Source organism: Andrena cerasifolii, chromosome 2 (genome assembly GCF_050908995.1).
Source record: "Andrena cerasifolii isolate SP2316 chromosome 2, iyAndCera1_principal, whole genome shotgun sequence".
Classification (NCBI taxonomy): Eukaryota; Metazoa; Arthropoda; class Insecta; order Hymenoptera; family Andrenidae; genus Andrena; species Andrena cerasifolii.
Genome location: NC_135119.1, coordinates 23,747,628 through 23,774,311, shown reverse-complemented (window position 1 = coordinate 23,774,311; position 26,684 = coordinate 23,747,628). Strand labels below are relative to the sequence as shown.

The window sequence follows — 26,684 nt, the reverse complement described above, 5'->3', positions numbered from 1 at the left end:
GCCGCGGCGCGTCGCCGCGTGAACTCCCCTTAACCCCCCGCCTTTACGGCCGACCAATAGGGAGGCGCGCGCCGCGTAGCCCGTTAGGGGCGGCGTAGTGATACCTGACCGAGACAAGCGCCAGAGAGGCTCGTACACCGATAGAGAACGGTGGACTCCATTGCTGTCCCGAGTGCGTTTCTCGTCGGCCGTGTCGTATTGCGTGCCTGTCCGCGCTTTCGTGCACACACACCGCAAGTTTTTCCATTTTCCACGTTGCGTTCTCCCTCGGTAAATTGTGAATAAACGGTATCCTTTTGTGTCCAGTGCCCGAAGCGATAGCTGAGATCGTCGAGCCGCAACCGAGGGCCCCCCGTGAAAACACACGAGCCAAAATGGTAAGTCCGTCTCCTCTATCCGGCTGCTGGTGCCGCGCCGCGACGTCCCACCGTTCGTGCGTTCACGCGTTCACGCGTCTATGGGTTCGTGCGTGCGTGTGCCTACGCGAGAACGGGACCGTGGTCCGTACGTCGCTTCGGCGGCCGGCCCCTCGCCCTCGCGTTCGCCCTCGCCCTGGCCGCTTTCGTTTGCCGCATTGACGCGCCGAGTGCACGTGCAACCGACCCGATAACGCATTTACGGAAATGCCCGTCTCCTCCGTACGCTCTATCTGTATCGGAAATACTCCGTTCCCGTTCCTGCGGCATTCCCTCGCTTGCCCTACGTATCCTTTTACTCTACGCACTATTTTCATATTACACATTCGCAATGGCCGGTACCCGCGGAGAGAGAGAGATGGACCCAACTATCGATCCGCTCCTCCTCCAGCAGCTTGCACACGCTTATTTTCTCCCAATCTACGGAGATGTCACAGGTCGAGAGAGTTCGACATCGAGACCTTGCGAAACCATCGGAGTGACCGATCGATCCCCGTCCGAAACGGGGGCCGATGGCTTTTTTTCCCCCCCCCCCCCTTCCCGAGCATTTTCGACACGTTCGGAGGTGTGTAGCGTAGCGGCAGTTGCCACGGTGAAAAACTCTTTCGAGAGAGCCGACGTGTCGCTCCTAAAACGTCGTGCGCCGTCAAGTATATTTAATGGTACATTTACATACGATGGTAAGTCCAATATACAATTATGTTAAGCAGAAGAGAGTTCGCCAGATTTACCGTCAGCCTGAAATATCTTATCTGGAGATTATCGAGCCTCCTACGAGATAATTTCCTATCGGCACTTCCCTTTGGATAGTGGATACCACCTTGCGAACTTACGGCTCGTATCCAGTCCCTGGCGCCAAATTTCAGCTCGAATAATCAGTTCTACGGCGAAGTATATATTTATACGTGGCCGATGTACTTTCTAACCGGATTTTCGAACTTACTTCGCTTGTCAAACGGATTCGCAATTAGTCGCCGCGCGATCCAAATGGATTCTCAGCGATAATATAATACATATGCTTAAGTCATGTCGCTATTTTACCCTCGCAGGCGCAATTGCGAATTCGGAGGAAACTTGAATTTACGGTTCAGTGGAACCTCCAGACCATCATCCTATTTTCCGTTTCGTATTTATCCGGGGACCTTTTTCAATCCGATTTTTTTTTCTACGGACTAGAGTGCGCAATAGAAAATATTGACTCTGCGGATTTCTAATTATAGAAGTTTTTTTTTCGGATGTTGGCTCTTTCTCCCATGATGTGTAGTTGTGTAGCATTCGACAATCACCGTTACACGGTATACCTCACTATTGATTTTCGCGGTCTCTCACCGTTGCGCCAATTCCCCGTATTCTTTATACGTTCTTGCACCCAACCTTCCCTTGGTTGTCACAAATTCTCTTCGTGGAAATTGAAATTAATTTACCTTTACACAGGGCTTTCGCATTTACGCCCGAGAATTGGGAAAATAATTTCACGGCTTACTCTAAATACCACCACTCCCCTTTATTACCGAATACTTATAGAATTATCGCGATTCTATTTACAATCTCCATTTCGAGAATTCGCAATGGCTTCTATAGCGATGTCGCGCTCGAACCTGCTTATCGACGTTTTCGCCGCATAACCTAAAATACGAATTTCCCTTTATCACGCGAGAAATTAAAATTAATTTTACATACGGCTGGACTCCCGGATATTATAGCGAAACAGTTAATCTGTCCTCAATTCTAACGCAATTGCGACCTTTTTTTACTTTCATTTTTCGAAAATGTCGAAGATGAATTTGTTTCTAAGATACGTATTTACACCCGAAGTGTGAGTCATTGGGTTATTGTTTTATTTGACATTTTGCGATATATACGCATCCAATGCTCACTGATATTTCTGTGTGAAATATATAGAAGAATATCTAGGGTGTATGGCTGACCTATATATCGCGAGGCCTCTCATTCTAGAACTTATTGTCCAGTTTAAAACAGTTTCTACCTCAATGATTCCTTTCCCCTTAATTCTGCCAAACGATTTCGTATATTTCGATAACAGAAAAATTCGATGAATTGTTTTATTTGAAACGTAATTACATTAAGTAGAATTAAAGCTTCACATACCACAAACGCACATTCTATCAATTCTGTGAGAGAAAAACTAGAATGAAATATACAGAATGATTTCACTTTAACGCGAGCAATACATATCGAGTTATATTAAACATTTAATCGTATATACATGCAACGATGAATATAAATTAGTCATATGAAATATTCGCTACGTCTCCACCGAAATATGTAGCACAATCCTGTTCAAGTTTGTTTAACCTGCAAAATTAAAATAGCCGTTAGTAATTGTAGATAACTAGGTGCGCATTAGCCATAATAGTGATTCGCGACATTTAAGTAAAATCAAATTCTCAAAATGTTCCTAATCGAGAAGAAACTTGTATAAAAATTTATTTAGTTTCTATTCTTAAGATTCGTTCGTAGGACCGTTTAAGCAACGCGTAAGGTTATTTTATGCTAAGTAACTTTTATTTTAATACTCTTATCTCCCCGAAATACTGTAATACTAATGACGCATGCGGGTCGTTATAAAATGGACTGTTTTCTTGTTTAAAGGCCGATCAACTCACAGAAGAACAAATCGCAGAATTTAAGGAAGCATTTTCGCTATTTGACAAAGATGGAGATGGTACCATTACGACCAAAGAGTTGGGTACAGTTATGCGATCGCTAGGTCAAAATCCTACAGAAGCCGAGCTTCAGGACATGATCAATGAAGTGGACGCAGACGGTATTTTATCATAATTGTACTATATAATGTAAAGAAAGTTATGTTTGCGCTATTCATTATGCAATCCTTTTTACATTCGTTACACTGCATGCGACACGGGCGACCTTTCGAGACACACACACACACACACATCCCTGCGCTCTCATTCTTTGCATAATGAAAAAAAGAGACAGAAACTTTTTGCGCTGCTCATTGGTACCTCATTATTAAAAATATTGGAAAAAATCTGATTTCAGAAAAAATCGAAACTAAAAATACTTGGAATTGTAGGTAATGGCACAATCGATTTCCCGGAGTTCTTAACCATGATGGCCCGCAAAATGAAGGACACTGATAGCGAGGAGGAAATTAGGGAGGCCTTCAGAGTATTTGATAAGGATGGGAATGGTTTTATATCTGCGGCGGAACTCAGACATGTAATGACAAATCTTGGCGAGAAACTCACTGACGAGGAAGTAGATGAAATGATTCGGGAGGCTGACATTGATGGCGACGGCCAAGTTAATTACGAAGGTTGTACAACAATAATTTTCTTACCGGACACTGCTATTTCGCACCATCGTTATTTACCCTGCCGTGCGTCCCCCCATAACAGTCTGCGACACGAACGGTTACTAAATCTTTCAACCTTTCAGATTTAGCCTAAGTTTAGAGTTTAAGCACGATTTTTCTGAGCTACGACGTTCCCCGGCAGCTGGAATTATAAGTGTTACGATTTTTTGTTTCTCTAGAATTCGTCACAATGATGACATCAAAGTGAATGCAACCTGTGTAATGGAAAAACTTGCAACTCGGAGTGGTGTTGACGTATTAAAAATAAATCAAGAAACAAAGAAAATATAATGTTAACAAAAAAGCGAATCGACCAGAAAGTGAAAAAAAACCTTGTATCTGGACGCAAAGATGTCTATAAAACGCGAAAAAGTCAACGTCCAACACGCGTTAATCATCATTAACGATAAGTAATACAGGGCAATTGTTTAATTAAAAGAGTTATACCACTAAAATCATTATCTTTAAATACACGAGAAATACTTAACCACACATTACACGCCATACGTACATACATACCAACATGGAACATTTAAAGAAAAAAAAAATGAGTACACATTACACGCGCACATACACACAGATGCGACAGATAATACAAGCACACGTACAATAGACACGTATATATACACAGAAAGGTGATTTATTTCCGTATGAAAGAGTATAATTAAAGAAACGTTAAATATGTATATGTATGAGAAACAGACGCGCGCATGTTTGTTGATGATAAAAGGTAAAAATAGTACGTTCCGCTTGCTTTCCTCTCGTTTCGGCCCTTTTCTGTCTCTTCTATGCACACGCGTCTCCGCGAACATCCCTTCGTACAAATTTTCTTTTGTAAATTCCGCTGCTCTCCGATGTATCGGCACAGACGACACTCGCTCGGTAGGCAGGGAGAGGGGAAAAGCGTCGAAGGAAAGGAAAGAGAATCTATCGCGCGTTATCGATACAGGGCATTATCCAAGCCCGTTCCTTCGCCGGGGGCGAATTCAGATTTTGTTTCATTCGCCTCCCGACCGAAGAAACTCGCTTATAATGTACGACGTCGATATATCATACGTCGTAGCGAAAAATTTTTATCAGTAAATGTACATGTTTAGCGTTTGTCACTTCGTTCTGTCAATGAGAATTTTCGGGATTCGAAGATCGTTCACCAGAGTCCGGGGAAAGCGAGCCGCGGGGCTCCGACCTTTTGGCTTATCGATGGCTCTGTACACACTGTGTATTCTACGTTGCGTCATAGCGGATAATTTAACGATCCCTCTGAATAATCGAGAAGAAATTATCGAAGAAAAAGTGTATAAGGATTAAGGACTTACTAGAAAGGAGCAATGAAATGGAGAAACCTCGAGGGGGCTCTCCCGTAGAGCCAGGTGGATCTACGGAATCGAGTCGCGTTGAAGTCTCGACCCATTCCCCACCTAGCGAAAAGAGAACTTCTCTCTATATGCTTTTTCGACCTCCGTTACGCCTTCAGTCTACATTATTGTACACACAGCACACACATATGAGAAATTACAGAGAAACGAACACATAAAGACACATTTCACCAAGTGCGTTCTGTAATCCAATTTCATTCTAATCTCTCCCGTTTGTATCTTGTCTCCACTGAGGAAAGAAAAAGCCTTAAAAATACGCGCGCGCGCATTACGCAACGTCGACACCACTTTTGTTGAAATATATATATATATGTATATACATCTGTATATGTATATATATATATATGTTAACGAAGAAAAAACCAACAAAAAAAAATTAAGCGGAAACAACGGAGAAAATAGAAAGGGATGAGGGATTTTAAAATGGAGAGATCAAGTCACAACAGTGATCGGTGCATTATATTTTCCTTCGCCCAGGGGTGCGTGCCAGTCTCGTAAAGCGGAGCAACTAGAACCGGAGAAACTGGTGTGATTTTGTGCGATTCGTACGGATAAAATGTTACTTAAGAACTAAGAGTAAAGAACAGACACCGAACGGTGGGAAACACACACGTGTGTTGTCGGTGGTTCAGTCATAATATATATGTAATATATATTATATATACATATATATATATGTATGTATATATATATATGCATATGTACATATATATATATATATAAAACTAATTTACGAAAAAAGGAAGAAAAGAAGAAAGAAACAATTCCTCCACAGTCCTTTATTATTTAATATATTGAAGTGAACAAAATGAGAAGTACTTGTATTTCTGGTGACCTAGATCGCATTGATCATAAAAAGACAAAATAAATGTATCCTCATTTTTAGGTCACAACTACTCGATTCGTTTCCTTCATTAACCAATGGACCTCTCGTTTCAGCAGTTAATCAATCTCATCGTCATTTCTCGACGGCATCTAGAGAATAGTTCTGTCGACAGATATGTATGTAATAATTCGCGTTAACATATCTCTTCGAAGTTTCCACCGAACTCGAAAAATCCTGTTCTTTCCTTGAAAACGATCGAACTCTTGGGAATTACTTTTACGTTTACTCGCAGTCGTTCTGACAGCTCTGTGTCGTTATTGTGAACAGACAAGAAAGAGCGAGAGAAAGAGAGAGAGAGAGAAAAAAAAGAAAGGAGTTAACATTATCGATTCGCGACGAGAATGTTCTCACTTTGTAAGAAAAGGGAAAAAAGAAAAAGGAAAGACCGAATCGCGAGGAAGTCCTTTTGTAAATGGTGATATGTAGAGTTTATTCGATGGATATCTCCCTATATTTAAATGCTTAACAGTTTATTGCTCGTTTCATCGATCATTGACCGTTAGTGTTTAAGTCTAAGTTATAAAGAATATATTCCAGTATTTAATATTAATTTTATATTCGTGTCGCCAATTATACATACTCGTAAACTAATTTTCCTGTATTAAGGGGAAAAGATAAAAAGGAAATGATTTCACGAGAGTTCTCTATAAGCGAGCGCCGAGGGGCGATACTAAGTTAAAAAAGAAATCAGTATTGCGTCTTAAGGGAGAACCCGTAGCTTGAAATCAGTCATGAAGTAAGCAAAAAATCGCGTTCTCGTTTTCCTCCTGCCCCTCCTCCGCCCTCCCCACCTCCCAAAAATAAAAAGAAGTCGCGTTTTCGAGACGTTCGTTCTTTGCAAATAAATAGTTGAAATTCTATTCGAGTCACTCTTGTTCTCAATCCTTCCTTCGAAAATATATAAAGTATATTATTAAATGCGATATTTATGAAGCTCCGTCGTGACGCGAATAAGAAGTTATTTATTTTCCATGTTTACCATTTAAAAGAAAAAGAGAAGATGATTCTAATAAATGTGTAATTATCCATTCGGCTGAAAAGAGATTATTATTCTCGCTATAAGTTTCTTTCTCTTGTAATACGAAACATGTACGCTCATTGTTTCTATTGTATGTGAAATAATCTTCGCCATATCAAAGGCATACTTCACTTATCGTGCGTCACGAAGCGACACAGTTTGTATAAAGTGTTGATATTAAGTTAATAAATTGTTCCCATACATTAAACGACCGATTGATTCTTAATTACTCAATGAAGAATCGATGGACATTTTATAATCGTCATGTCTTTTCAAAGTGTTTTCTTTTGTCCTACATATCATTCTTAATTTATTATTTAAAGCGTAACATTTGCGTATCAAGGGAGTAATGTAACGTGAGCGTGTACCACGAACGATAATGGTTCCGATTTTCAACGCATTTGCATCTTTCTGCGTACGTTCTAGATCAAGATCTAAACAGCAAAGGGGAAAAGAAAACGCGACCTTTTCACACTTCGGTTTTCAATGATCCCTTCTTTAACGGTTTCTCGAAATCAGTGATATTGGAAGAAACGGGGCATATCTGTTAGTAGGGCCACTGTAATTTGTATATTCGCAATAAAAACTGCAGCTTCGCTTCGTTTTAATATCTAATCATAACGTTGTTGTAACGAAATTTAGAAGGTAACGAAGAATCTCGGCTCTTCAAATATTACGCAGAGCGTGCGAAAATTATATGACACAAACCGACTAAAAGAAATCGAGAAGTCTTGCAATTCGACGCTTTCTTCCTCAAGATATAAGTAGCTAACGCTTACGACTACCGGTGCGCGTCGTTTAAATGTTAGGGTACATAAGACATGTAAATAGAATGAAATTGAAAAGAGAGGGAGAACTGACAAATAGGCGTATTTAATAACGCAGCAAACCTCACCCATCTGTTTTTCTAAACTGATATCCCCCGAAAGTCGGACCTTCGAACGGCCAATGGAGTTTCGGCAGCCTAAGTGCGTGCTACTGTCTTGAAGAATAGTTCTTGCGAAAAGTCAGAGTGAGTGAAATAATCGTATCTTTCATATACGAGTAAAAATCGAGAAACTATCGACCGAACTATATTTAATATTCTAAAATCTACGTTACCTACTCTGAAATATCCATACCACGTATATCGCGTACAATTCACGAGCTGTTACAATTAAATAAAGCGCGCCAGAAGTCGAGTGTCTAAATTTTAATTGCATAAGTCAACGAAGGCCAGTGGAGTCATTTGGGAGTCCGGGCCCCATGATGCTTACTAGAGCCGCGCGCGGAAGGGGAGCGCGAAAGCCAATGATAACGTGGGCGCGCGACGGATAGTGAAAATTGTAGTAGGGCCTAAGAGGGCCAGTTATTTCAGCCTATGGGTACGAGCTTGCACCGCACGCTATTACTTACGCTCTTACAGTTTTCCCTATCCGTTGCGCGCCCACGTTATCATTGGCTTTCGAGCTCCCCTTCCGCGGGGCTCTGGTAAACATCGTGGAGCCCGGGCTCCCAAATGACTCCAACTGGCCTTCGCTGGTATAAGTACACCTTAAAGACGAAGTAAAGAATTTTCGACTTGTTTTCCCTCAACACGAGGAATTTGCAGATTTCAATTTCCTCCCCAATGATGGGGTATTAATAAACTACATTCCAAAAAGAAGCTAGCATTAAAATTGGCCGAAATTTGTGAGGTATTTTCCTAAAAATTCTAGTATTCATTAAACTCGTAAAGAAGTTATGTAAAAATACTGTATTTCACGCATATCTTTCTGAAAGATACGACTTATAAACATTTCATGTATTTTTACAATGTACAACCTTCTGGCATGATTTTAAGATGTAGGCACACTTCTTGTAGTAAATTTTTTAGTATCCTCGCCTGGTTCTCAGAACTCTAGAAATACATATTTCATAGATTTAGTGGTGCGAGCGGTAAACTCAGAAACAGCTATTTAAACGTTTCAAAGAACTTTCGAGGCTCGTAAGAAAAAAGGAACCGCGAGCTTACCCCGTCGAGCACCACAGTCGGTATGAAAGATACTCTCGGCGTTAATTCGTTCGTTAGCTCTCCGTAGTTAGCTAGAAGTTCCTTGCCTTTCGTTCCAGTGAAACACTTGAGAATGCGCGTATGATCTATGTACATCTTCTTTGCGCAGGCTTCCATAATGCGCAGCGGTTCTATATTATTCTTAATCATGCAGGATATATACTCCAATTGAACGGAAGAATTTTTTAGCATATCTATGGAGCACGCATGAATCATATTCGCCTCGCATTCGATCGGTCCATGTTGGCACATGAATTCATAATCGTCCTTAGTCTTTACCGTCTGTAAAAACATTTAAATATCATGGAGTCTTCGAAATCTATACGTGCAACCATTCTGAACCAGTAATTCACATATAAAAAAGACGCATTCTCTACTTATATTCTTAATAATATATCAAACTGGTAAGTGGTACAATAAATATTATAAGTTAATTAGATGTATAAGTATGCCGGAATAATTAAGTAAGAGAGGGGAAGGGAATAGCCAGAGCGAGGTGTGGGAATCTCGACGTGAATAACAGGTATTAGATGAAGGAAGAAGAGAGAAGATGCGGACTGTGCGAGAGAGGACCTGGGACTTTGAAGCATCTAACTGCGGACTGTGCGAGAGAGGACCGGGGACTTCGAAGCATCTAATTGAAGACTGCACGGAAACAGAGAGACTAGGATACAGTATAGAAAGGGTATTAGAGGGGACAGTAAATGGGAGCATAGTAGGGTGGATGAAAGAGATAGAAAGGAAATTTAAAAGAAAGGAAATATGAGTTAGATTGTAGTTTGTAAGATAGTAGGAACGTCAGAGTGGATGAACGAATGGAAAAATTGTAAAACCAAGTTCCTTTTCAAGGCCGTTGAGGCTGAAAATAAATCTTATATATATATACATAAAACTGGTAAGTAATAAATGTGCAGGGACTTAAAGTTACAGAATTATTCATTGGAAAATTAAATGCTACATAAATATTATATATTTCTGTTCTCTTGATAAAATGCCTCACCGTTGCTTTCCCATAAGGTATTAGCTGCACTTTCACGCTGTCTGGAATTCTATGATACGTTGGCAATAACTGTTTAACAAAGAAGCTGCGCGAATCCGGGCATAACGCTTCGTAGTATATCGCGATGTGGACTCTTTGCTTGGTCCGGTCATCTTTCTGGCTTAACGTTACCGGCTGGTTGTCCTGAAGCTGTGCTATACAAAACTTAGCAGATATCCGCAACAGTCAAGAAAGTTGTGCGATTGTAAATTAAAAGTTTCATTCTAACTGTCAATAAAAAGACTAACGTTTTACGATATCGTGTTAATAAATATTAAATATTACGTCGAAATTAATGACTGCGAAACAGAATCGCGCATTAATGTCGAAATTTATAGATCTTGTAATTTACGTTTTTGCAAAATTTTATACAGCGACAAAAATCTGATTCGTAGCGTTAAAGGCATCGAAACCCTGCTCGTGAAAACTTATAATTTACAAAATACTTATTAGGTGTAAACAGAACCGAGCACGGATATTTTATTACGACAGGTATGTTTGAAAGCTGCGGACTAATTACACGCTCCAGGTTAGACTCCACATTTATGTTATTAAAAAAGAATTCTGCGTTCCAATGGCGTGCATGCCGAATAAAATGCAATTCTACGAACGTAGCGTAGTTGCAGAATATTTTTAAGAATAAGGTAACTGATTATACGCGAGAACGTGAACGGAATCGGAACACGCACCTATTTCGCCATACGTTTACACATGCATCCGTATTTTTTTACCTTCTGTGACGGACTTTTCCTGAGCGAAATTTAGCCAAACTTTCAACGACTGCCAGAGAAGTAAGGCTGATATAACGATCAATAGTACCCTCCATCGAAAACTTCCTAATCCCATTATCCGTAACCGCAGAAACTGTTACAACGATACCGCGGGAGTGGATTTTCTAAGTGATGTAACAATCTCAGACGGTTAAGAGGAATCTCAGTGGTGTAACATTGCGATGAACATGGAAGTAAATGCGTTGACAGCATTCCGTATGACCTACTGCGACTCTGCTCTTTTCCACGGTTCCCTCGTTGTTGGCAATTTGATAAGATAGGATTTTATTAAGATATCTTTGCTTTTTAATAGCCACATGTTAACGCTGCCCTTCATCCACTAGAAAATGGATTAACAACGATATCGCTGAGAGTTTATGTCCGCATTTAACGGGTTAATAAATGCATGAAATGAATGAAATTCGGAACGTTTGTAATTTTTTTTTAGGTGGGGTGTGTATACAGTAGCTGCCAATTATATTTGTCAAAGTATTTATCAATGGTAATTTATGAAGAAATGAATGTAAGGAACGTAAGTAATCGAGGAGAAAGATATGGGAAAGTAACCTCAACCTGGTAAATGCAATTATGTAAAATGTGACAGAGAAACGTGTTTTTAACTTATCTCATTTCGATAAGAAATGCTGTTGGAGATTGGTTTAATAGGTTTTTGTAGTTCATTTACATTTGGGTATTATTCACTGTGGCATATTTGAATATATAGTCAGAGGCAAATGCATAAACTTCGTTGTTTCGCGTACGTATTGGATTATCTTACCTTTGCACACAACTTTGGTACTTATCTCACAAGGGAACATCCCGAACCCGGAAATTCGAAAAATTTTGAAACTTTGTGAATATGTAAGGAATTTCCTCCTGATTACAACGCAATCTTTGTTTGCTGCCCAAATTCGCTCCAAGGGGGGTGAAATTAACCCCTGAAAATTCGGCTATTTTCCGATTTGGTGTTCTAACTCCTGAACTGTAAAATAATTTTTTTACCAACTGATAAATCTAATTAAAATTAGGAACTTTTGTCTTGAAACTTTTTTTTATATCTCTTACAGTTCGCGAGTTATAACACAAAATCGGAAAATAGCCGAAGTTTCAGGGGTTAAATTCAGAAGGAAATCCCCTACATATCCAGTTTCAAAATTTTTTGATTTTTTCGAGTTCGGGATTGTCAGCTGTTGAACAAACTAATAATAATAATAAGAGACATCTTAAAATAGTTGGTAAAAGGTTGCCATCGAATAACACTGATAGAAGGTCGAATCGAAAATATTATTAGTGAAGCATTATAAATCTTTATTGGCCAATATTATCAAGTTCTTCCAAAAACGTTTTACACTTTCCTTTAAGAATTTTAACCGCTTCTACAAATAATACGGAGGGTGATAACGTTCCCACCGATTCGATAGTAACTGCAAGAATAACAGGAGATTAATGAAATTACGAAGTTATATAAAATTGAATATATTAAACAGCAAATTATTTACTACTTACAAATAACGTGATTTCGTACTCTACTTAATCGCACGCATGATTTGAGGTCTTCGTGTCGGAATACGTTCCTAGAGCAACTATCGTAACGCGGGTTTTTAACTCTCGCTTCACGGGAGTCCGGATCGCCTGGTTTTTGTTCGATTACTTCTATGACACCGATGCTGAAACAGTTTTTTAAACGGTCTGCCATTTCTCCTCTGACCGGTTTTAATAGTTGTATGTCTGGCAGTAGTCTGTACGAAGCCGTAGCTGAATATAAATAAATGCGTGATTAGACAATGAAGCATATATTTACAATTTGATTTTAATTTAGAAATATCTCGAAGGAACTTTGAATGTTTGAGCGAAGGTTTAGGTTTGAATATTAATTGTAGGAGAAGCAGTGGCGCACTCAAGATTTAATCTTGGGGAAGCCGAGTTGAACGGATAAAAATATTTTTAATGCAAATTCAACAGCATTCATTAGATCAGGCCAGTCCAGGGACTTGCTCGCACGAGCAACCGCGAGTTGCTCTTCACTCTTGAAGGCACCAAGTTAGGCCCCTCGCGCCCCTCAACAGCAAAAGGTCCCAAAAGTGGGGCACAACCGTTGCTCTTGCCTTCGCTCGCAACCACTCGCCGTCGCTCTTCGAAGGTAAGAGCAAAAGTTGGACGGGCCAGCATTAGATGATTATAAAAACTTATTTAAAGAATAAAATCCAGTTCTCTTTCCTCTTTATAAAGCCTCTTCTTTGAGAGGTGCCAGGTAGGGCTGTCGAGTGCTCGAATATTCGGGCAGCTTGAAATTCAGACCAAGCCGAGCCGGGTACCCGTAAAATCCGGGTAGGCCGAATTGTTTCGGGCCAAACACCCGTTTCCAAGTGGGTATTGATTAATTTATAATCTCCTGAGATTTTGGTTGCACGATGCTACATTCCTCTATGATAGTTTAATACAAATTTCTTTAAACTTCGACTTACCTACAGGAGAAAATTTAGCATGATCTCTCCCGATTCCTTTAACTGCGTGCATAAAAGCATGGATTTCTTGACCAGGGCGCATTTTGCATATCAGGATATCATTTTCTAAAACGCCCAATTGTTCCGCTCCTCTGGGATAAAGTTCTGCTTGGCGTCCGATCGGAACCCACTTAATGTCCCTGCTATACACTGCGTAAGAATATTATTCCAGCTTTCCTTATTCCCTATATTAGCAAGAATGTAAATTGAATTATCAGATATTTATATACCGTTACTGTTCTTGTACATATCAGTCGTTCGTCGAGAATCTTTGGGAGCTTGAAGATTCCATATGCACGATACTTTCAGCTCATATCTCAGCGTATCTTGGTCGCTAACTTCATCTTCGTCTTTAGAAGTGGACGAAGGATATTCGAATAACCTAGGATTAGCTCTTAGTGGTACGAGACCCAACCTTTAAAATCAACACAGTTTTTCAGAAAAAAAATTCAAATGTACGATATATATGTGCGTGTGCTCTTTACCTGTGAGCGAGAACTTCGTCTTGAATCAAGCTCGTGTTGTTTACAATATAAACTTTTTCTATGGCCATAGTAGGTACTTCGCTCAAGAGAACTCTACGAAATGCGTTAGCGAATGTGACGGGATAACCGATTAAATCGAATTCTAGCTCTCGTTCGTCTTCGGATTCCCTGACTACTTGTACATTGAATTCCTGTGAATGTGATATACCAATGTAGTACGAGGTAGTATGATAAGACTGTAAGGTACCGGACGATGTACTATATACTACATTCGACTAGTCGTTACTGAATTAGAAAGGACTCATACGCAATTTCAAATCAGACATTACTTCTTTAAAGTTATGTAAATTCCAATCCTGCTGCGGTTCATAATTCGTGTACTCCGAGGCCTGGAAAATTAAGCGGGCTGTTAAGATTTCCTTAGAGGAAAGAAATTATTACGTGTCGCGTGTGTTCTTGTTTAGTAGATGCTCACATTCGGTATGCCATATTCTTCGAGAATAATACGAGATTTTCGATTTTCTGCCATAATTATTTGTTATGACATTCAGGTTACATCTACAATTGCTGCAAAACGCACATGGTGTAGCTGAGTGTTCCACAATCTACTGGATTTTATTCAAGTTAGAGATATAATCTACTCCCAGGGACGGTGCGAGGGTGATTGGCGCCCGTTTTCTATTCGATACGGTATTCTCTACTAACCTAATAGCTAGTAAAGGATGCCGAATGCTTGAGCATTTGCTTAAGTAGCGACTATGAATACCAGCCTAGATGTCCCAATTACCGTGCTTTGACGCCGAATTGCTCGCGGAGGAATTAATTACTGACTTCTCTTACTTTAATTTTGCTTGGTGAAAATTTATATCGGTGTTTTGAACTTTTCTCTTTATTAAGGCATTTTTTCGGATTGAAAATGTTAATTTTTCATATTTTTTTAATTGAAATAAAAATCCATGTTTTTGTCCCTATTCCCGTGCCCTTTTTTAATAGCGGTCCCGCGGTTAGATTGTGTCTTTCAACTTTGAACTGTTTAAAACATTTTTTGCTCTACGAGAGGGGTTTGTATGTAATTTTAATATGACCTTTTCATTACAATATTCACTCCCTAGAGGATCACTAGCTATAGCCACCTAGAAGCGACACCTGTTAACGAAACCACCCCATTCGACATACACAAGTATAAATATATGTATATTTATTTATTTGCCTTCCGAGCATTCTGAGGATAGAGATAGGCCTTTTATTAAAATAACTTTTATTATCACCAATACTGTCAACTCGTTACCTTACAAGTATATTAAATATTCTTTTAGCACGCATTTCGAAACACCACATTCACAATATTGCTGTCCAAGGGTAGTTGCATAACGAGCGCCAGTCGCAGCAGAGCCTCTGTAAAAGATCTAGAACCTCAGATGCGAATAAATTTTCACAGATTAAAAAAAGATAATCTACCGACACATTATTCGAAATTTTATTATATCAATGTTTCGCTTTATTCACAGGTAACAAATATAAAGCAAGAAGTTGATAGAATTATTTATTTCACATGGCAGTTTCGACCATAATGTTAACAAATACAGCATTCCTGCGATCTTCCAAATTGCTTAAATTGAATTTGAATTCATAAATATCGCCGTATCTTTAAGCGTTCGATCGTTCGCAGTAAACTTGCCCCGCCACAATACAGAGCTTTGTGTTTTTCTAGAAAAGACCATACAGCTCATCTCCGCATGATAACATTCTTCTGACCTACGTTCCAGCACTATCGTGTATTAACTTTTTAAAAAATGTCGCGCGTTTACTCCAATGCAGCTGCACCAGAGATGATTTCAATTAGTTCCCTAGTAATTACAGCCTGTCGGGTACGATTGAACGTGAGCGTTAGTTTTTCTATCATTTCTCCCGCATTCTTGCTGGCATTGTCCATAGCCGTCATGCGACTGGATTGTTCGCTGCAAGCTCCTTCCTTCATGGAATAGAACAGTAAAGAAGCCAGAGAAAACTCCAGGTAACTCTGGATTACTTCTTCGTCGAGGGAATCATATATAGAAAGCTTAGGGGCAGTGACCACCGCATTCTTGTCGAAGAGCGGCAGTTGATCGACGGAATACGACACTACTGATTTGAATCGGTTGTAGATAATACGTCCCGAGCCGAATTCGTACCTGTAAACGTTAGCTCGGCGTTAAACGCTGTAATGATAAATAAGTAATAATAATAACAAAATAAAAGAAAACATACCCGCTGTTCATAATTTCAGCCGCAACTTTAGCAGCATCATTAAACGTGGGTGGCTTGCGACCAACTTCGGACGCAACAAATAGTATATTTTCGGCAAACATACGCTGCAGAATTGACCGCGATTTTTCACCGATGCATACGATTTTGGTGTTCTCGCGCTCCGCGGGGTCCGCCAACAGACTATCTCTGATATTACGAGACACTCCCGTGTGCGCAGCGCCGCATAATCCACGGTCGCTCGTTACAGCTACCAGAAGCTTCTTCGGCTGGTCCGCCGGCGCCTGAATGTCAGCCTGTTCGAAAAAGGTTTTCGACCCAACTCCAAGTGGTCGGGCTTGCTTCAAATCACGCTCCGCCCTGTTATATTTAGCGGCCGACACCATCTTCATAGACTGCGTGATTTTCTGAATATTCTTCACCGATTTCAATCTCATGGAAATGACTTTAAGGGTCGCCATGCCACGTTGTTGCTGCTGCTGCTGCGCAGCAAGCCGCACGATCGTTGTCATATGATTGGAGAACATTTTGAAGGTGGTTGTACCTGCGAATATTCATAAGATATATATGCGTGTTTTTAATCGAGATTCTGGATTATGCATGGGAAGCTGTATTTCTTTGCTTGTCTCGTTCACGAGATATGTAAGAAGTAAAACTAACTAAATTAAAGGCTTATTTAATTTTCAAATTCAAGTGTATTTCAACTACAAATACTATCATTTTCTTAGAAGTTCTCTGAATTATACACAGACTTGATGAATCTTCAAAAATGATTTTTAAAAAATAAGACCCACAAAAAGCTCTTATTCTACATTTTCAATCCTTTTACACAAAAAGATTTATTTCTTCTTCACTGGTTCCAGAGTTGGGCAAAATGTAATCTAACTTACAAATTTCGATTAAAATGTAATTGTGTAATCAACAGTTGACAAAATTGTGGTCAACTACTTAAATTAACGATTACAAAAAATAATGTTAATCAACTACGCAATTACATATTAATCGTAATTTGTAAGTTGTAATTAGATTACATTTTGCCCAACTCTGGGTGGTTCCAACAATTACAATTCCAGCTATATATAATCTATAAAGTTTACTTCAAAATTCTACTATCAACATTTTATTTGAAAGAAGTATCGTAAGGCAGATAGAAGGTGACATAAAAACTACTCAATGTATTAATAACAACACTAAAATTTATAATATTCATATACTCTTATAATATACTTTCCCTAAACAATAGTTATACAAAGATAATATTTAAGATACTTAAGATACATAAGAAACAATAAATGCAAGGAATACAAAAGTAAAATAACATACTAAATATATAAAGTTACGCATGAAATCAAATTTCAAGGGGATAACTAACAAAGGACAAGGCGAAAAAGTATATTTAACTTACCAACACAGTCATTCAAGTTTTGAAAAATGAAAGAATAAATTATACAAGGAACGAATTAATTAAATGATAAATATAAAATATATATCTCTGTGTAATTTATATTAAATATATTCGAACTCATATTCCGTAATTTCTCTGTCAAACTTTATTATTCAATTGCAGTGACTCTCGTTATAAACGAGTTCACTTGATGAAATTTAATTAAATCATAGTGCGTTAAAAGGTAGCAATTGTTACATTACTTTCGCAGAACAAATTCACCTGTCTCACCGATTTCGCATGAGCGATTCTAGGAAAAAGTTTAGATCGCAGCGCGAGTGAAATTTACGAATATGAAATGAAGAAGATGAATTAAAGTTAACACGTTGCGACTACATTGTCAATTCCCATATCGCGAAATATTGGTAATTTTTCAACCGAGTGGGATATTATCTCATTTATATAATCACAATGGACACCATTCAGTTCTGCTTACTGTTAAGTCGTCTCGCGATTTGTTGCGTTATGTATCAGTCGATTGGGGACATTAACTTATTCGTAACATTTGATACATGTTAATGTGTTTATTGTGAATTGAACTCACCGCACGCCTTAAAACAACGATAGAAAAATTGGAGAAACCGAGTTAAGCGCGACAGTGACGGTCACAGGACACGAAGTCCCTCATAAGCAAGTGAAATATCTATACGTGATCGGACGTGCTATTAGGGACGATCGATAGGCCCTCTATACGCGAAAGTTCTCCCCAGTGAATGCACTAGGATAATGGTTCCCAACCTTTTGTGAGTCGCGATCCCCTTCTATAATAATCATAATAGTTAAATAATGACTGCTTCAGCCGACAAAACGTCACAAAACCGGTGAGTGATCTCACTAGATTTTACTCTGAAGTTGCACGTTCATTGGTCAACGCATAAAATCTAGCTACCTCCCTTCCAGGCCTGCATAACCATATGCAAATAAATAAATGCTAAAAAAATCGTTAATTAAAAATAACCGTGGCAACCCTCCAGAAAACACTTCGCGAACCACAGGTTGGGAACCACTGCGCTAGGGATTTTACTGGAACTTCATAGTTACTTCTATTTCGTAATCGAGTAACCCGCGAGATTTATTTTTTAAAATATACACACATTTAGAACGCGACATTGATTTATATTTATTTTTAAATGAAATGCACTTAGGCAAGCTTGTACGGGACGTGAAACTTCAATGCGCTAAGAAGTTTGACTTTACAAATACGTAAAGGACGATAGAGAGAATGCGATACGATTATTCCCAAGATATTGAAATATTGCAAACTTATAAAGTAATTATATATAAAGACTTATCCTGTTCTGAACATAAAAAGAGGAAAGAAATTGTCAATTTCAGAGAACAGTACTTAACTTCTTAAGTTCGTTAATAGTTTAAAAAAATTTCAGGTTTCAATATTCGTTGTAATATTAAATAATTAATTTATGAAGATGAACAAAATTGTTTTGAAATGCATATTGCATTAATTTGTGTATATTTGTATAACATACATCAACACACACACACATATATATATATATTTATATATATACACATATTTACACATCACCAATATTACTTTTAAACTTCAATTTTCTTTTAAAAAGGATTCGTATGTGCCTTCACACGTTCCAAATAAAAATATGTATACTCAACAATATTCACAGATATGCTTGAAATTTCTATAAATTATCTGGTTATAATTTATATTAATCCAGCTTTTTACTCCCTCGTGTCTTCCAAGCCACCAAAAGGTTCCAAGAGAAGAACAGAGAAAATGAGTGGACCTGTGAGGCCAGGAGGATAAACGCGTACCACAATAATCCATACGGCAGGCCCTGAAAAATGGTTTCCACAAACTTTACAAACACTTCTCATTTTCATTAAAATAAAACTCGATAACAATCTCTCGCATCGAACAGTCGTACCTGCCAAATGTGGACTTCGTCCGCTTTACCAATAGTCAGATACTTCCAAACATCCTTGAAGTAATATACAACTGCGTAAAGAAGTGGACCATATCCTAATAAAACGATACCTATCATGTACTGTTGCAGCATCTTAATCCTGTTCCTTTTAACAGCGGACAGAGCAAGGAAGCTCGACATCAAGCTCGCGCACCATATGTATTCCCACCAAAGAGGCTGCAACGCAAGAGACGGCAATAATGGCAGCAAAAGTACAAAGCTTCTTAAAATATCGCAGCATTAATATTTCATGAAGCTCTAACGCGTGGTAAGGCACTTGGAATAACTACCTTGAGTTAACTCAATATCGTAACTGGAGGAAAGATGAATCGAGCGAAAGAACTGTACGATTTCAAGCTGGGCATAAGTTAGATTAAATGATTTCTACGTTCCCCGAGCTTAGTAATAATATCAGTGTAAATTAAGGTTGTAAATTTAAGACGCCTCACCTCGTAAGTACGCGTGCAACGCGTGTACGTTTCTATCAATTTACCTGAGGTACTTGCAACTCCTCGATCTCCAAAATGAATATATCCAGGTGATCTAAAATATCGGCCGATAACTTGGCAAGCATAACGAAGAAAAGAAGATAGTGAAAAAATATGCAATATTTCAGTCTTGATTTGTTTGTTGCGCTAAAAGGAAGACATGTTTAATCCCAACGACAAATAAGCGAGTGGCGTGCAACGATTTATTTTTAATTATTCTTTTCGCACGCAAGAGGATATTAATTTTCAAAAATATCCTTCCGCGGATAGTGGCGAGTAATTTCGAAAATAGAATGGAATGTATAATGAAAAGTAAATAAACCAAAGCAGGCTATGTCCTATATACGAATTGTCTGTATTACCTGATTTGATATTGGCTAGCGACTTTTTGTCTATGATTAAAATCACTCCCGTCTGTACCCAGAGCCTGGGACAGCGTAACTTTCGATGCCATATTTCGATATTATAGTGAATGAGATGTGCGAATAGCTCTCCTATTTTAACAGCGGAAAATCATGTACAAACAATTTGGCAGTTGTAACACAATATAAACTATTGGGTACTTCATTACCAACTATTTAACTATTTTTAAACTTTCAGAAGCTCTGTTAGTGGCCTCATGGGTCACGGCTCCCACGGCTCCCCTGCAAATGTGTCACTTTCATTAAGTCACGTTTCCATTTAACGTGGAATCGCGCGTCATCGATGTTGATTTTCATTTTGAACCCTTTCCATATTCAGGCACCGTTATATCCATAATTCGGCCGTGTAAACGTACAAAAATATCTTCATTTAATTATTACTTCGCACTCTGAGGTTTCGGGCCTTCCGTGCTTTCATTGCAACTTCCGAATAATGGAAACATTTTTGACTTGCGTAAATGATTTGCCTTGCCGTCATTAAGGATTCAATTTCACGCGTCAAGCGTGAGAAAACATTGTGGTGAATTGGTTGCTCTTGGATTAAATCGTGAATTGATCGCTCCCTTCAAACGTGCTCGAATTCGTTCGAATCCTTGGAGCATATTAACATGGAGGAAGCATGCAATGGGCGAAAATGTAGACGGCGGTAAAAAGAGAAAAATATACACGAGGGCTTAGAGCATATATATGCTCTAAGTAGATTAGTAAAGGATGCCGGATGCTTAAGAAGATCTTAGTCTTACGCAATGACTGATAATACCGCCCCATGTTTATATGCTCCAAGGTGCGAATCGAGATGTGAGGACAAGGTGAGGACCGTGGAGGCGGCCAATTCTTTTCATGTTTCCCATACAGATATTATCCACTTTTAAATTTCGCTCCTGTTTTATATATCGTAATACATATCGATGTCTCGTAGGTGTCGGTAGGTGTGCAGCTACGTTCGCGTGGTGCCGCAGTGTACACCACGTGTGTCGCAGTGACATAACCTATGATTAAATGTCGTAAACTTGTTGATTAATGATAACGTGTAAAATCTTTATTAACACGTGAAACAGGACTTTTATACACGGCATAATAAAAAATTTGACATAGGTTATTCCACCTACTCCAATAAGTTCGTAACAATTAAAAATCTATATACGCGATGCTATTAGATGTATGACTTGATAGATCACAATAACTGAAAAGAAATAGATCGATGGAAATCATGTAATTATATAAAATACAGTAAGGATAGTGTCGTAGCATTTTGCCGCTTTAACAAAATGAGTTTCAACAAAGCGAAAGAAGTTATCGATGAAGGAGACGTAGTAATTTTATACTTAGGACCTAGTAATATGCACTCCTTGGAGATAAAGCCAAAAATTTTAAATAAGAAAGGTCAGATGGTGGATAACGTGTTCCAAACAATATACGGGGCACTCAAAGTTTTTTCCCTGGTTGGAGAAAAATATGGTACAAAAGTACAACTCTCGCGGGGATGGGGATACGTGTTGCAGCCGACGCCAGAGCTTTGGACATTGACAGTCCCTCATAGAACGCAAATTATTTATAGTCCTGACATAAGCCTCATTATATACTTAATGGATTTGTCACCTGGAAGCGTAATCGTCGAGACAGGTTGAGGAATATTTAAATTTTACTGAATTAGAATGCTAATTACGACGCGCACTCTTAGTCTCCATGTTCTATCAAATTAGGTACTGGAAGCGGATCGCTTTCCCATGCACTGATTCGAGCAGTTCGCCCTCATGGCCATTTATACACATTCGATTTCCACGAGCTACGTGTAAACGTCGCCCGAGCGGAATTCGAGAAACACGGTCTTAGCCAATTCGTAACTGTGGGACATAAAGACGTTTGCGTGGATGGATTCGGAGAGCAATTAACAAACAAGGCGGATGCTATTTTCTTAGATCTCCCTCATCCATGGTTAGCAATCGATCGTGCATTATGTACTTTAAAAAAGTCAGGTACATTGATAAATTTATATTTTCTTCTCGCATCCTTTGCATGGAAGTGCAATGTCGTTCTCTTAAATTTATTCAATTCTTACAGCGTTTTCTATCACACATAGGGAATTCAATCCCGGGATCCCGGCTGTTTTTTGGATTCCATTTTTATATTTTTCAGTTCATAAAGTAATTTATGGTTTTAAAAGTTCTCGAAATTCTCGGGATAAGTTATAACTTGATACATCAAATCCTGGGAGTTTTAGAATCCAAAAAACAGCCGGGATCTCGGGATTGAATTTCCTAATTACACAGAATTTATATGAGCAAACTATTAATAATGCACTGCAATGAAATAAGTGGTCACGGCTTTTTCAAAAGTTTCCCACAGTCAATATAAAATTACTTTCTTACTAGGTGGAAAGCTCTGCTCCTTCTCTCCTTGTATTGAACAAGTTCAACGCACTTGTACAAACTTAAGTTCAAAAGGGTTCATTGAATTGAACACATTCGAATGCTTACAGAGGGAAGTGAATGTTCAATATAAAAACCTTCCTATACTGGATTTAGAGTGCTTGAAATACGAGGTTTGTAAAATATACATAGTCATTGCCCATTGTTGATATATTCTTCGTAGTAGGATATAAAAGAATGTTTTTTTTCCCCATGGAATATCGTTTTTTCGTTTAATTTTTATAGAAAAATATCGTAAATGTTATGATTGCATAAATGGCACGTGCTTGGTACATTCCTTACTCTCGAAGTAACATTAAACCTTTCGAAATAATACTTTCAAATTATATTTCAGCATACGAACAAGGATATGGCACAACAAAGTGAGAATGGAAAGCAAGATCAAACGAAGCTTCTTACAGTGACGCATGCTCGCTCTTTACCCGGTCATACAGGATTCATTACAGTTGCTACACTACCCCCGTTATACGCACGGAAGTCAGAAATACATTTGGAGTGCAACGACTGAATAAGTTCTAAATTATGGCAAGGACACCGGAGAATCCTGTCGAAAGCTGACTGATACCATTTCAGTTCTACTGAGAGTGAATTCCCTGAAGAAAGCATAAAACTAATGAGTAACGATCAGATCCTAAACTCTTACGTGCACGCAGAATGATCTTAACAAGAATTTTAAAATATCTTATGTTTCTGCTTTGTTGGGATTCCAAGATAGATAGTCGAGTCGCGTAGCGGCCTGATACTCTTTCACCAAATATTCGACAACTTCTCTAGAGTTATCCAACTCGTCTAGATTGTCTTCGAACATCTTTTCTTTACGAAACTGCTCCAAGAACGCTTCTCGTTTTCGCAGTTTATCATACTGTTGCAGGGCACGATCGAATAACTGAAAGTTTTTACGCATTTACAGTTGACGAATTCAGTAACTGATAACTTTAATTTAGGATTGAGATGAAATGAGTAGTTACGTAGTATTAAATAACTTACCGACGATATGTTAGTGTGATTGGCTAACATTAAGCCGGACACTCTGTGCGTGCTTTGTATATATGGAGATTTCCTGGAGAGAGCTACTTGTATGCTAGCGGGACCCCAAGGTATAAATTGCGCGAGTTTTCGTTCCCTGATCCTTTGCAACGATTTATGAACTTGCGTTGGATCTACTTCGCCCTGTGAGGAAATTGTATGCTTGATTCTGTTTGCAGTTTTAATACCTTAGATTGGAGAAAACTTACCTGAATGATATTTAAAATAGATATGTAACAATGAGACGCATTTCTATCTAACGCCGTGGAAACCATCATGTTATTCGGTTGCAATAAACGCCTCATTACATCCAGTACAGAAGTTTTCCTCACAGATGCACCCTATCCAATCATAGTTTAATAATCGTTATTTTAATATATATACGCGACACGGAATTATATTACGCGAAACAAGCTTCGTTACTCACTTCTTGATCTGTAGTAAGCGGAGTATAACCAGTCATGAGGAAATGTAAACGCGGTGTTGGAATTAATGGAGCAATTAAACCAACTAAGTCGTTGTTCATGTACGAAGGATACCTAGCGATATCAAGATACGATTCGTATGGAAGTAAAGTAAATTTTCTAACATTTATAAATTCGTGGAATGGAGGAAAGTGGTAGCTACCGAAGTGTGGTGGTGCTGACGGACATTATCGTAGAAACCAACTGATTGATTTGCGTGAAACTGGGATTCTGAATGTGGAGTCTGTCCGATGCTATTCTGTTGAGCGCAGTATTGTCGAGAACAACGACGCAATCAGCGCATTGCGTCAGCCTTTTCAGTGTTAATAAAGAATTGTATGGCTGCACCACTACATCGCTGAAAGAAGATCATTTAATCGATTTATATTCGCGAGACGATCGATATGATAATATTTCACCTTATTTCATCTTGGTTCGGGAAAACACTGTACGTTTCAATTAACTTCTTCGGATATCTATCTGCGAGAGATTCGAGCATAAACGAACCCATACCCGAGCCTGTGCCACCAGCTATAGAATGACACAAAACGAACCCCTGTAAATGAAAATAGTACAGCAATCTTTTAAGCTGCAGATAATTTCCCTTAAGAAGACCATCCGATCTAAAGCCCCAAAAAATAGGTGATCTTTAGGAATTAATTAAAGGAAAACTACTATATATAATTTAATGGGACTTTTTGCATTATATTAAGAATGTTTTAGATTATAGAAATATATTTTTGTTTTATAATTAATCATTGCAGACCGCACTGGGGAGTCGTTAAAGTCGAGGCGTCAAAAAATTCATCCAAATCGGTGGGACCTGTATCTTCAAAAGTTATTATCCGATTCGACTGAAACTTTTTTATTTTGATAAATATACTTCTGGCTAGGGGGGAAACCAGAACAAAATACAAAAACGACATTTTTTTAGAAAATATCGACACTTGAAGTTTGAAATCACTTTTTTCCTATATTTTTCATCCTTTCAACGCCTTTGAAAATTATAAATCTTCAATTTTTTGTATTTTTTCTGGTATCCCCCCCCCCCCTAGCCAGAAGAATATTCTTCAAAATAAAAAAAGTTTCAATCGAATCGGATAATAACTTTTGGAAATACAGGTCCCACCGTTTTGAGAACACTGTTTCGAGAAAAACGCGTTTAACTTCGGGAATTTTACGAATTTCAACAAATTGTTTTAAACACATATTCCTAAAAGGTTGAACATTCGAAAAATGAAATAAAAAAATCGACTTTTAGACCGGAAGGTCCCCTTAACTCGGCGGGAGGTGCTACTGGGTAAAATTTACCACAGAGGCGCTAGTTACAAAATATTTTTGACCCGGCAGCGACAACCTGTGTTACAATTTGGGGTGCGCCTCCCGCCAGGTTAAACTATCAAATCGGTCGTACCTCTAAACTATCACTTCCATCAGCCTCTCGATCCAGAATATCAAAAATTTCTTCCTGAAGCTTCTCTCCCTGATGATAACCGGACGCCCAGTTATTCCCAGCGCCACCTCCGTGTTTCGATAAATAAATATTTTCTGGATTGTATAGCTTGTAAAAGATAAGAGTAACCGCTAATGATCACGAGGCTAATTTAAATTTCAGAGCTCGATGAAAATATCTACCTTGGAGTACGTAGAATTCATAATCGTGTGAATTACTCTAGGTTCCAAATCTAATAATACTGCTCTCGGTATATAATGCTCGTCGTCCGACTGGTAGAAAAATACATCTTTTCTGTCGGTTCCTTCCGTCGCATAGTCCTCTAAAATTCCTTCTGGACTGATGCCGTGTTCGGCGCATAGTTTCTTCCAAAATTCGAATCCGACTGAAAGGGAAATACAAACGCATCGAAACGAATTTCTGACTTTTCTCAAAGAGTAGAATATTTGAATGCGTTACATATTCGCATTGGTAATTGAAAATACGATACTGGGTTACGATATTTGTCAACTAGTAACGAGAACGTGAGATGACATTCTGAAAGGAATATGAATTATAGGATTACATACTTTGATTGCCGCACTGGCCAAGTTGCAATGTTATCATTTCGCAAGGCATCTTGAATTTGTTACTTTCGCCTTGGTGGCCGAATTGACTACAATTATTTGAGTTTAACTTTACGCGGGATGGACTTTTAATTTGATTAACATTTCACGTTTACTGGGATCTTTATCGCGTTGTTTTTTTTGTGATTATCGCGATAAACAAACTGTACGTATTTACAACGCGCGCATAAATACTGATGTTATGGTTAGGCAATATAATGCCACGAAAATAAAGAATAATAACGTACAAAATATATATAGTTATTGCTATTGTATTCGGCTGTAGATGGTGTTATTCGC

At 38.6% G+C, this 26,684-nt stretch overlaps 7 protein-coding genes across 10 annotated transcripts; 2 read left to right on the top strand and 5 right to left on the bottom strand.

Moving 5' to 3' along the window:
• Window positions 1-97: 97 nt before the first annotated feature.
• LOC143366212 (calmodulin) lies at window positions 98-6,295 on the top strand. Of its 2 annotated transcripts, XM_076807072.1 has the most exons (5): window positions 98-233; window positions 307-377; window positions 3,030-3,204; window positions 3,475-3,717; window positions 3,936-6,295. In XM_076807072.1, exons 2-5 carry the CDS (start codon window positions 375-377, stop codon window positions 3,962-3,964), a joined length of 450 nt encoding a protein of 149 aa, XP_076663187.1. In that variant the 5' UTR covers window positions 98-233; window positions 307-374; the 3' UTR covers window positions 3,965-6,295. The 2 variants fall into 2 exon arrangements, with proteins under 2 accessions (XP_076663187.1, XP_076663186.1); XM_076807071.1 differs by lacking the exons at window positions 98-233; window positions 307-377 and adding an exon at window positions 1,061-1,096.
• Window positions 5,422-11,294, bottom strand: LOC143366210 (GILT-like protein C02D5.2). The gene is made up of 4 exons (XM_076807067.1): window positions 10,839-11,294; window positions 10,069-10,262; window positions 9,030-9,350; window positions 5,422-8,915 (listed from the first exon to the last, which is right to left on the bottom strand). The coding sequence occupies exons 1-4, from the start codon at window positions 10,951-10,953 to the stop codon at window positions 8,826-8,828; spliced, it is 720 nt and encodes a 239-aa protein (XP_076663182.1). The 5' UTR covers window positions 10,954-11,294; the 3' UTR covers window positions 5,422-8,825.
• Window positions 11,295-12,161: 867 nt separating this feature from the next.
• Window positions 12,162-14,486, bottom strand: Polr1c (RNA polymerase I and III subunit C). Its single transcript, XM_076807066.1, has 7 exons — window positions 14,342-14,486; window positions 14,196-14,255; window positions 13,867-14,057; window positions 13,612-13,796; window positions 13,343-13,531; window positions 12,384-12,632; window positions 12,162-12,301 (listed from the first exon to the last, which is right to left on the bottom strand). Exons 1-7 carry the CDS (start codon window positions 14,393-14,395, stop codon window positions 12,186-12,188), a joined length of 1,044 nt encoding a protein of 347 aa, XP_076663181.1. The 5' UTR covers window positions 14,396-14,486; the 3' UTR covers window positions 12,162-12,185.
• Window positions 14,487-15,396: 910 nt separating this feature from the next.
• On the bottom strand, window positions 15,397-18,247 carry Atpsyngamma (ATP synthase, gamma subunit). 2 transcript variants are annotated; one of them, XM_076830529.1, is made up of 3 exons: window positions 18,099-18,247; window positions 16,114-16,654; window positions 15,397-16,037 (listed from the first exon to the last, which is right to left on the bottom strand). In XM_076830529.1, the coding sequence occupies exons 2-3, from the start codon at window positions 16,635-16,637 to the stop codon at window positions 15,671-15,673; spliced, it is 891 nt and encodes a 296-aa protein (XP_076686644.1). In that variant the 5' UTR covers window positions 16,638-16,654; window positions 18,099-18,247; the 3' UTR covers window positions 15,397-15,670. The 2 variants fall into 2 exon arrangements, with proteins under 2 accessions (XP_076686644.1, XP_076686645.1); XM_076830530.1 differs by having other exon boundaries at window positions 17,991-18,142.
• Window positions 18,248-19,002: 755 nt separating this feature from the next.
• On the bottom strand, window positions 19,003-20,762 carry Jagn (jagunal). 2 transcript variants are annotated; one of them, XM_076807070.1, is made up of 5 exons: window positions 20,557-20,762; window positions 20,348-20,479; window positions 19,991-20,132; window positions 19,459-19,674; window positions 19,003-19,368 (listed from the first exon to the last, which is right to left on the bottom strand). In XM_076807070.1, the coding sequence occupies exons 2-5, from the start codon at window positions 20,437-20,439 to the stop codon at window positions 19,240-19,242; spliced, it is 579 nt and encodes a 192-aa protein (XP_076663185.1). In that variant the 5' UTR covers window positions 20,440-20,479; window positions 20,557-20,762; the 3' UTR covers window positions 19,003-19,239. The 2 variants fall into 2 exon arrangements, with proteins under 2 accessions (XP_076663185.1, XP_076663184.1); XM_076807069.1 differs by having other exon boundaries at window positions 20,348-20,758.
• A 913-nt stretch (window positions 20,763-21,675) lies between these two features.
• On the top strand, window positions 21,676-24,175 carry Trmt61 (tRNA methyltransferase 61). The gene is made up of 4 exons (XM_076830460.1): window positions 21,676-22,030; window positions 22,111-22,383; window positions 22,780-22,949; window positions 23,171-24,175. The coding sequence occupies exons 1-4, from the start codon at window positions 21,676-21,678 to the stop codon at window positions 23,342-23,344; spliced, it is 972 nt and encodes a 323-aa protein (XP_076686575.1). The 3' UTR covers window positions 23,345-24,175.
• On the bottom strand, window positions 22,969-26,684 carry LOC143378616 (tubulin gamma-2 chain). The gene is made up of 9 exons (XM_076830459.1): window positions 26,349-26,684; window positions 25,962-26,164; window positions 25,741-25,887; window positions 24,746-24,882; window positions 24,490-24,684; window positions 24,290-24,401; window positions 24,072-24,203; window positions 23,824-24,006; window positions 22,969-23,722 (listed from the first exon to the last, which is right to left on the bottom strand). The coding sequence occupies exons 1-9, from the start codon at window positions 26,395-26,397 to the stop codon at window positions 23,519-23,521; spliced, it is 1,362 nt and encodes a 453-aa protein (XP_076686574.1). The 5' UTR covers window positions 26,398-26,684; the 3' UTR covers window positions 22,969-23,518.

What these genes read in the sequence shown, in the direction of transcription:
- LOC143366212 (XM_076807071.1), top strand. Translation starts at nt 1,076, where the DNA reads ATGGTACATTTACATACGATG. An exon ending in TGGTACATTTACATACGATG is followed by an intron (nt 1,097 to 3,029) that starts GTAAGTCCAATA and finishes TCTTGTTTAAAG; the next exon opens with GCCGATCAACTCACAGAAGA. An exon ending in CGGCCAAGTTAATTACGAAG is followed by an intron (nt 3,718 to 3,935) that starts GTTGTACAACAA and finishes TTGTTTCTCTAG; the next exon opens with AATTCGTCACAATGATGACA.
- LOC143366210 (XM_076807067.1), bottom strand. Translation starts at nt 10,953, where the DNA reads ATGGGATTAGGAAGTTTTCGATGGAGGGTACTATTGATCGTTATATCA. An exon ending in TACCTTATGGGAAAGCAACG is followed by an intron (nt 9,351 to 10,068) that starts GTGAGGCATTTT and finishes ATGTTTTTACAG; the next exon opens with ACGGTAAAGACTAAGGACGA. An exon ending in CGACTGTGGTGCTCGACGGG is followed by an intron (nt 8,916 to 9,029) that starts GTAAGCTCGCGG and finishes ATGTATTTCTAG; the next exon opens with AGTTCTGAGAACCAGGCGAG.
- Polr1c (XM_076807066.1), bottom strand. Translation starts at nt 14,395, where the DNA reads ATGGCAGAAAATCGAAAATCTCGTATTATTCTCGAAGAATATGGCATA. An exon ending in AAGAATATGGCATACCGAAT is followed by an intron (nt 14,256 to 14,341) that starts GTGAGCATCTAC and finishes TTAATTTTCCAG; the next exon opens with GCCTCGGAGTACACGAATTA. An exon ending in TATGTACAAGAACAGTAACG is followed by an intron (nt 13,532 to 13,611) that starts GTATATAAATAT and finishes ATTCTTACGCAG; the next exon opens with TGTATAGCAGGGACATTAAG.
- Atpsyngamma (XM_076830529.1), bottom strand. Translation starts at nt 16,637, where the DNA reads ATGTTCTCCAATCATATGACAACGATCGTGCGGCTTGCTGCGCAGCAG. An exon ending in GCTGAAATTATGAACAGCGG is followed by an intron (nt 16,038 to 16,113) that starts GTATGTTTTCTT and finishes TAACGTTTACAG; the next exon opens with GTACGAATTCGGCTCGGGAC.
- Jagn (XM_076807070.1), bottom strand. Translation starts at nt 20,439, where the DNA reads ATGGCATCGAAAGTTACGCTGTCCCAGGCTCTGGGTACAGACGGGAGT. An exon ending in GCTAGCCAATATCAAATCAG is followed by an intron (nt 20,133 to 20,347) that starts GTAATACAGACA and finishes TCTTCCTTTTAG; the next exon opens with CGCAACAAACAAATCAAGAC. An exon ending in ACGAAGTCCACATTTGGCAG is followed by an intron (nt 19,369 to 19,458) that starts GTACGACTGTTC and finishes ACCATTTTTCAG; the next exon opens with GGCCTGCCGTATGGATTATT.
- Trmt61 (XM_076830460.1), top strand. Translation starts at nt 21,676, where the DNA reads ATGAGTTTCAACAAAGCGAAAGAAGTTATCGATGAAGGAGACGTAGTA. An exon ending in AAGCGTAATCGTCGAGACAG is followed by an intron (nt 22,031 to 22,110) that starts GTTGAGGAATAT and finishes CTATCAAATTAG; the next exon opens with GTACTGGAAGCGGATCGCTT. An exon ending in ATGTACTTTAAAAAAGTCAG is followed by an intron (nt 22,384 to 22,779) that starts GTACATTGATAA and finishes CTTTCTTACTAG; the next exon opens with GTGGAAAGCTCTGCTCCTTC.
- LOC143378616 (XM_076830459.1), bottom strand. Translation starts at nt 26,397, where the DNA reads ATGCCTTGCGAAATGATAACATTGCAACTTGGCCAGTGCGGCAATCAA. An exon ending in GTCAGCACCACCACACTTCG is followed by an intron (nt 24,402 to 24,489) that starts GTAGCTACCACT and finishes TGATATCGCTAG; the next exon opens with GTATCCTTCGTACATGAACA. An exon ending in ATCACACTAACATATCGTCG is followed by an intron (nt 23,723 to 23,823) that starts GTAAGTTATTTA and finishes AAAAACTTTCAG; the next exon opens with TTATTCGATCGTGCCCTGCA.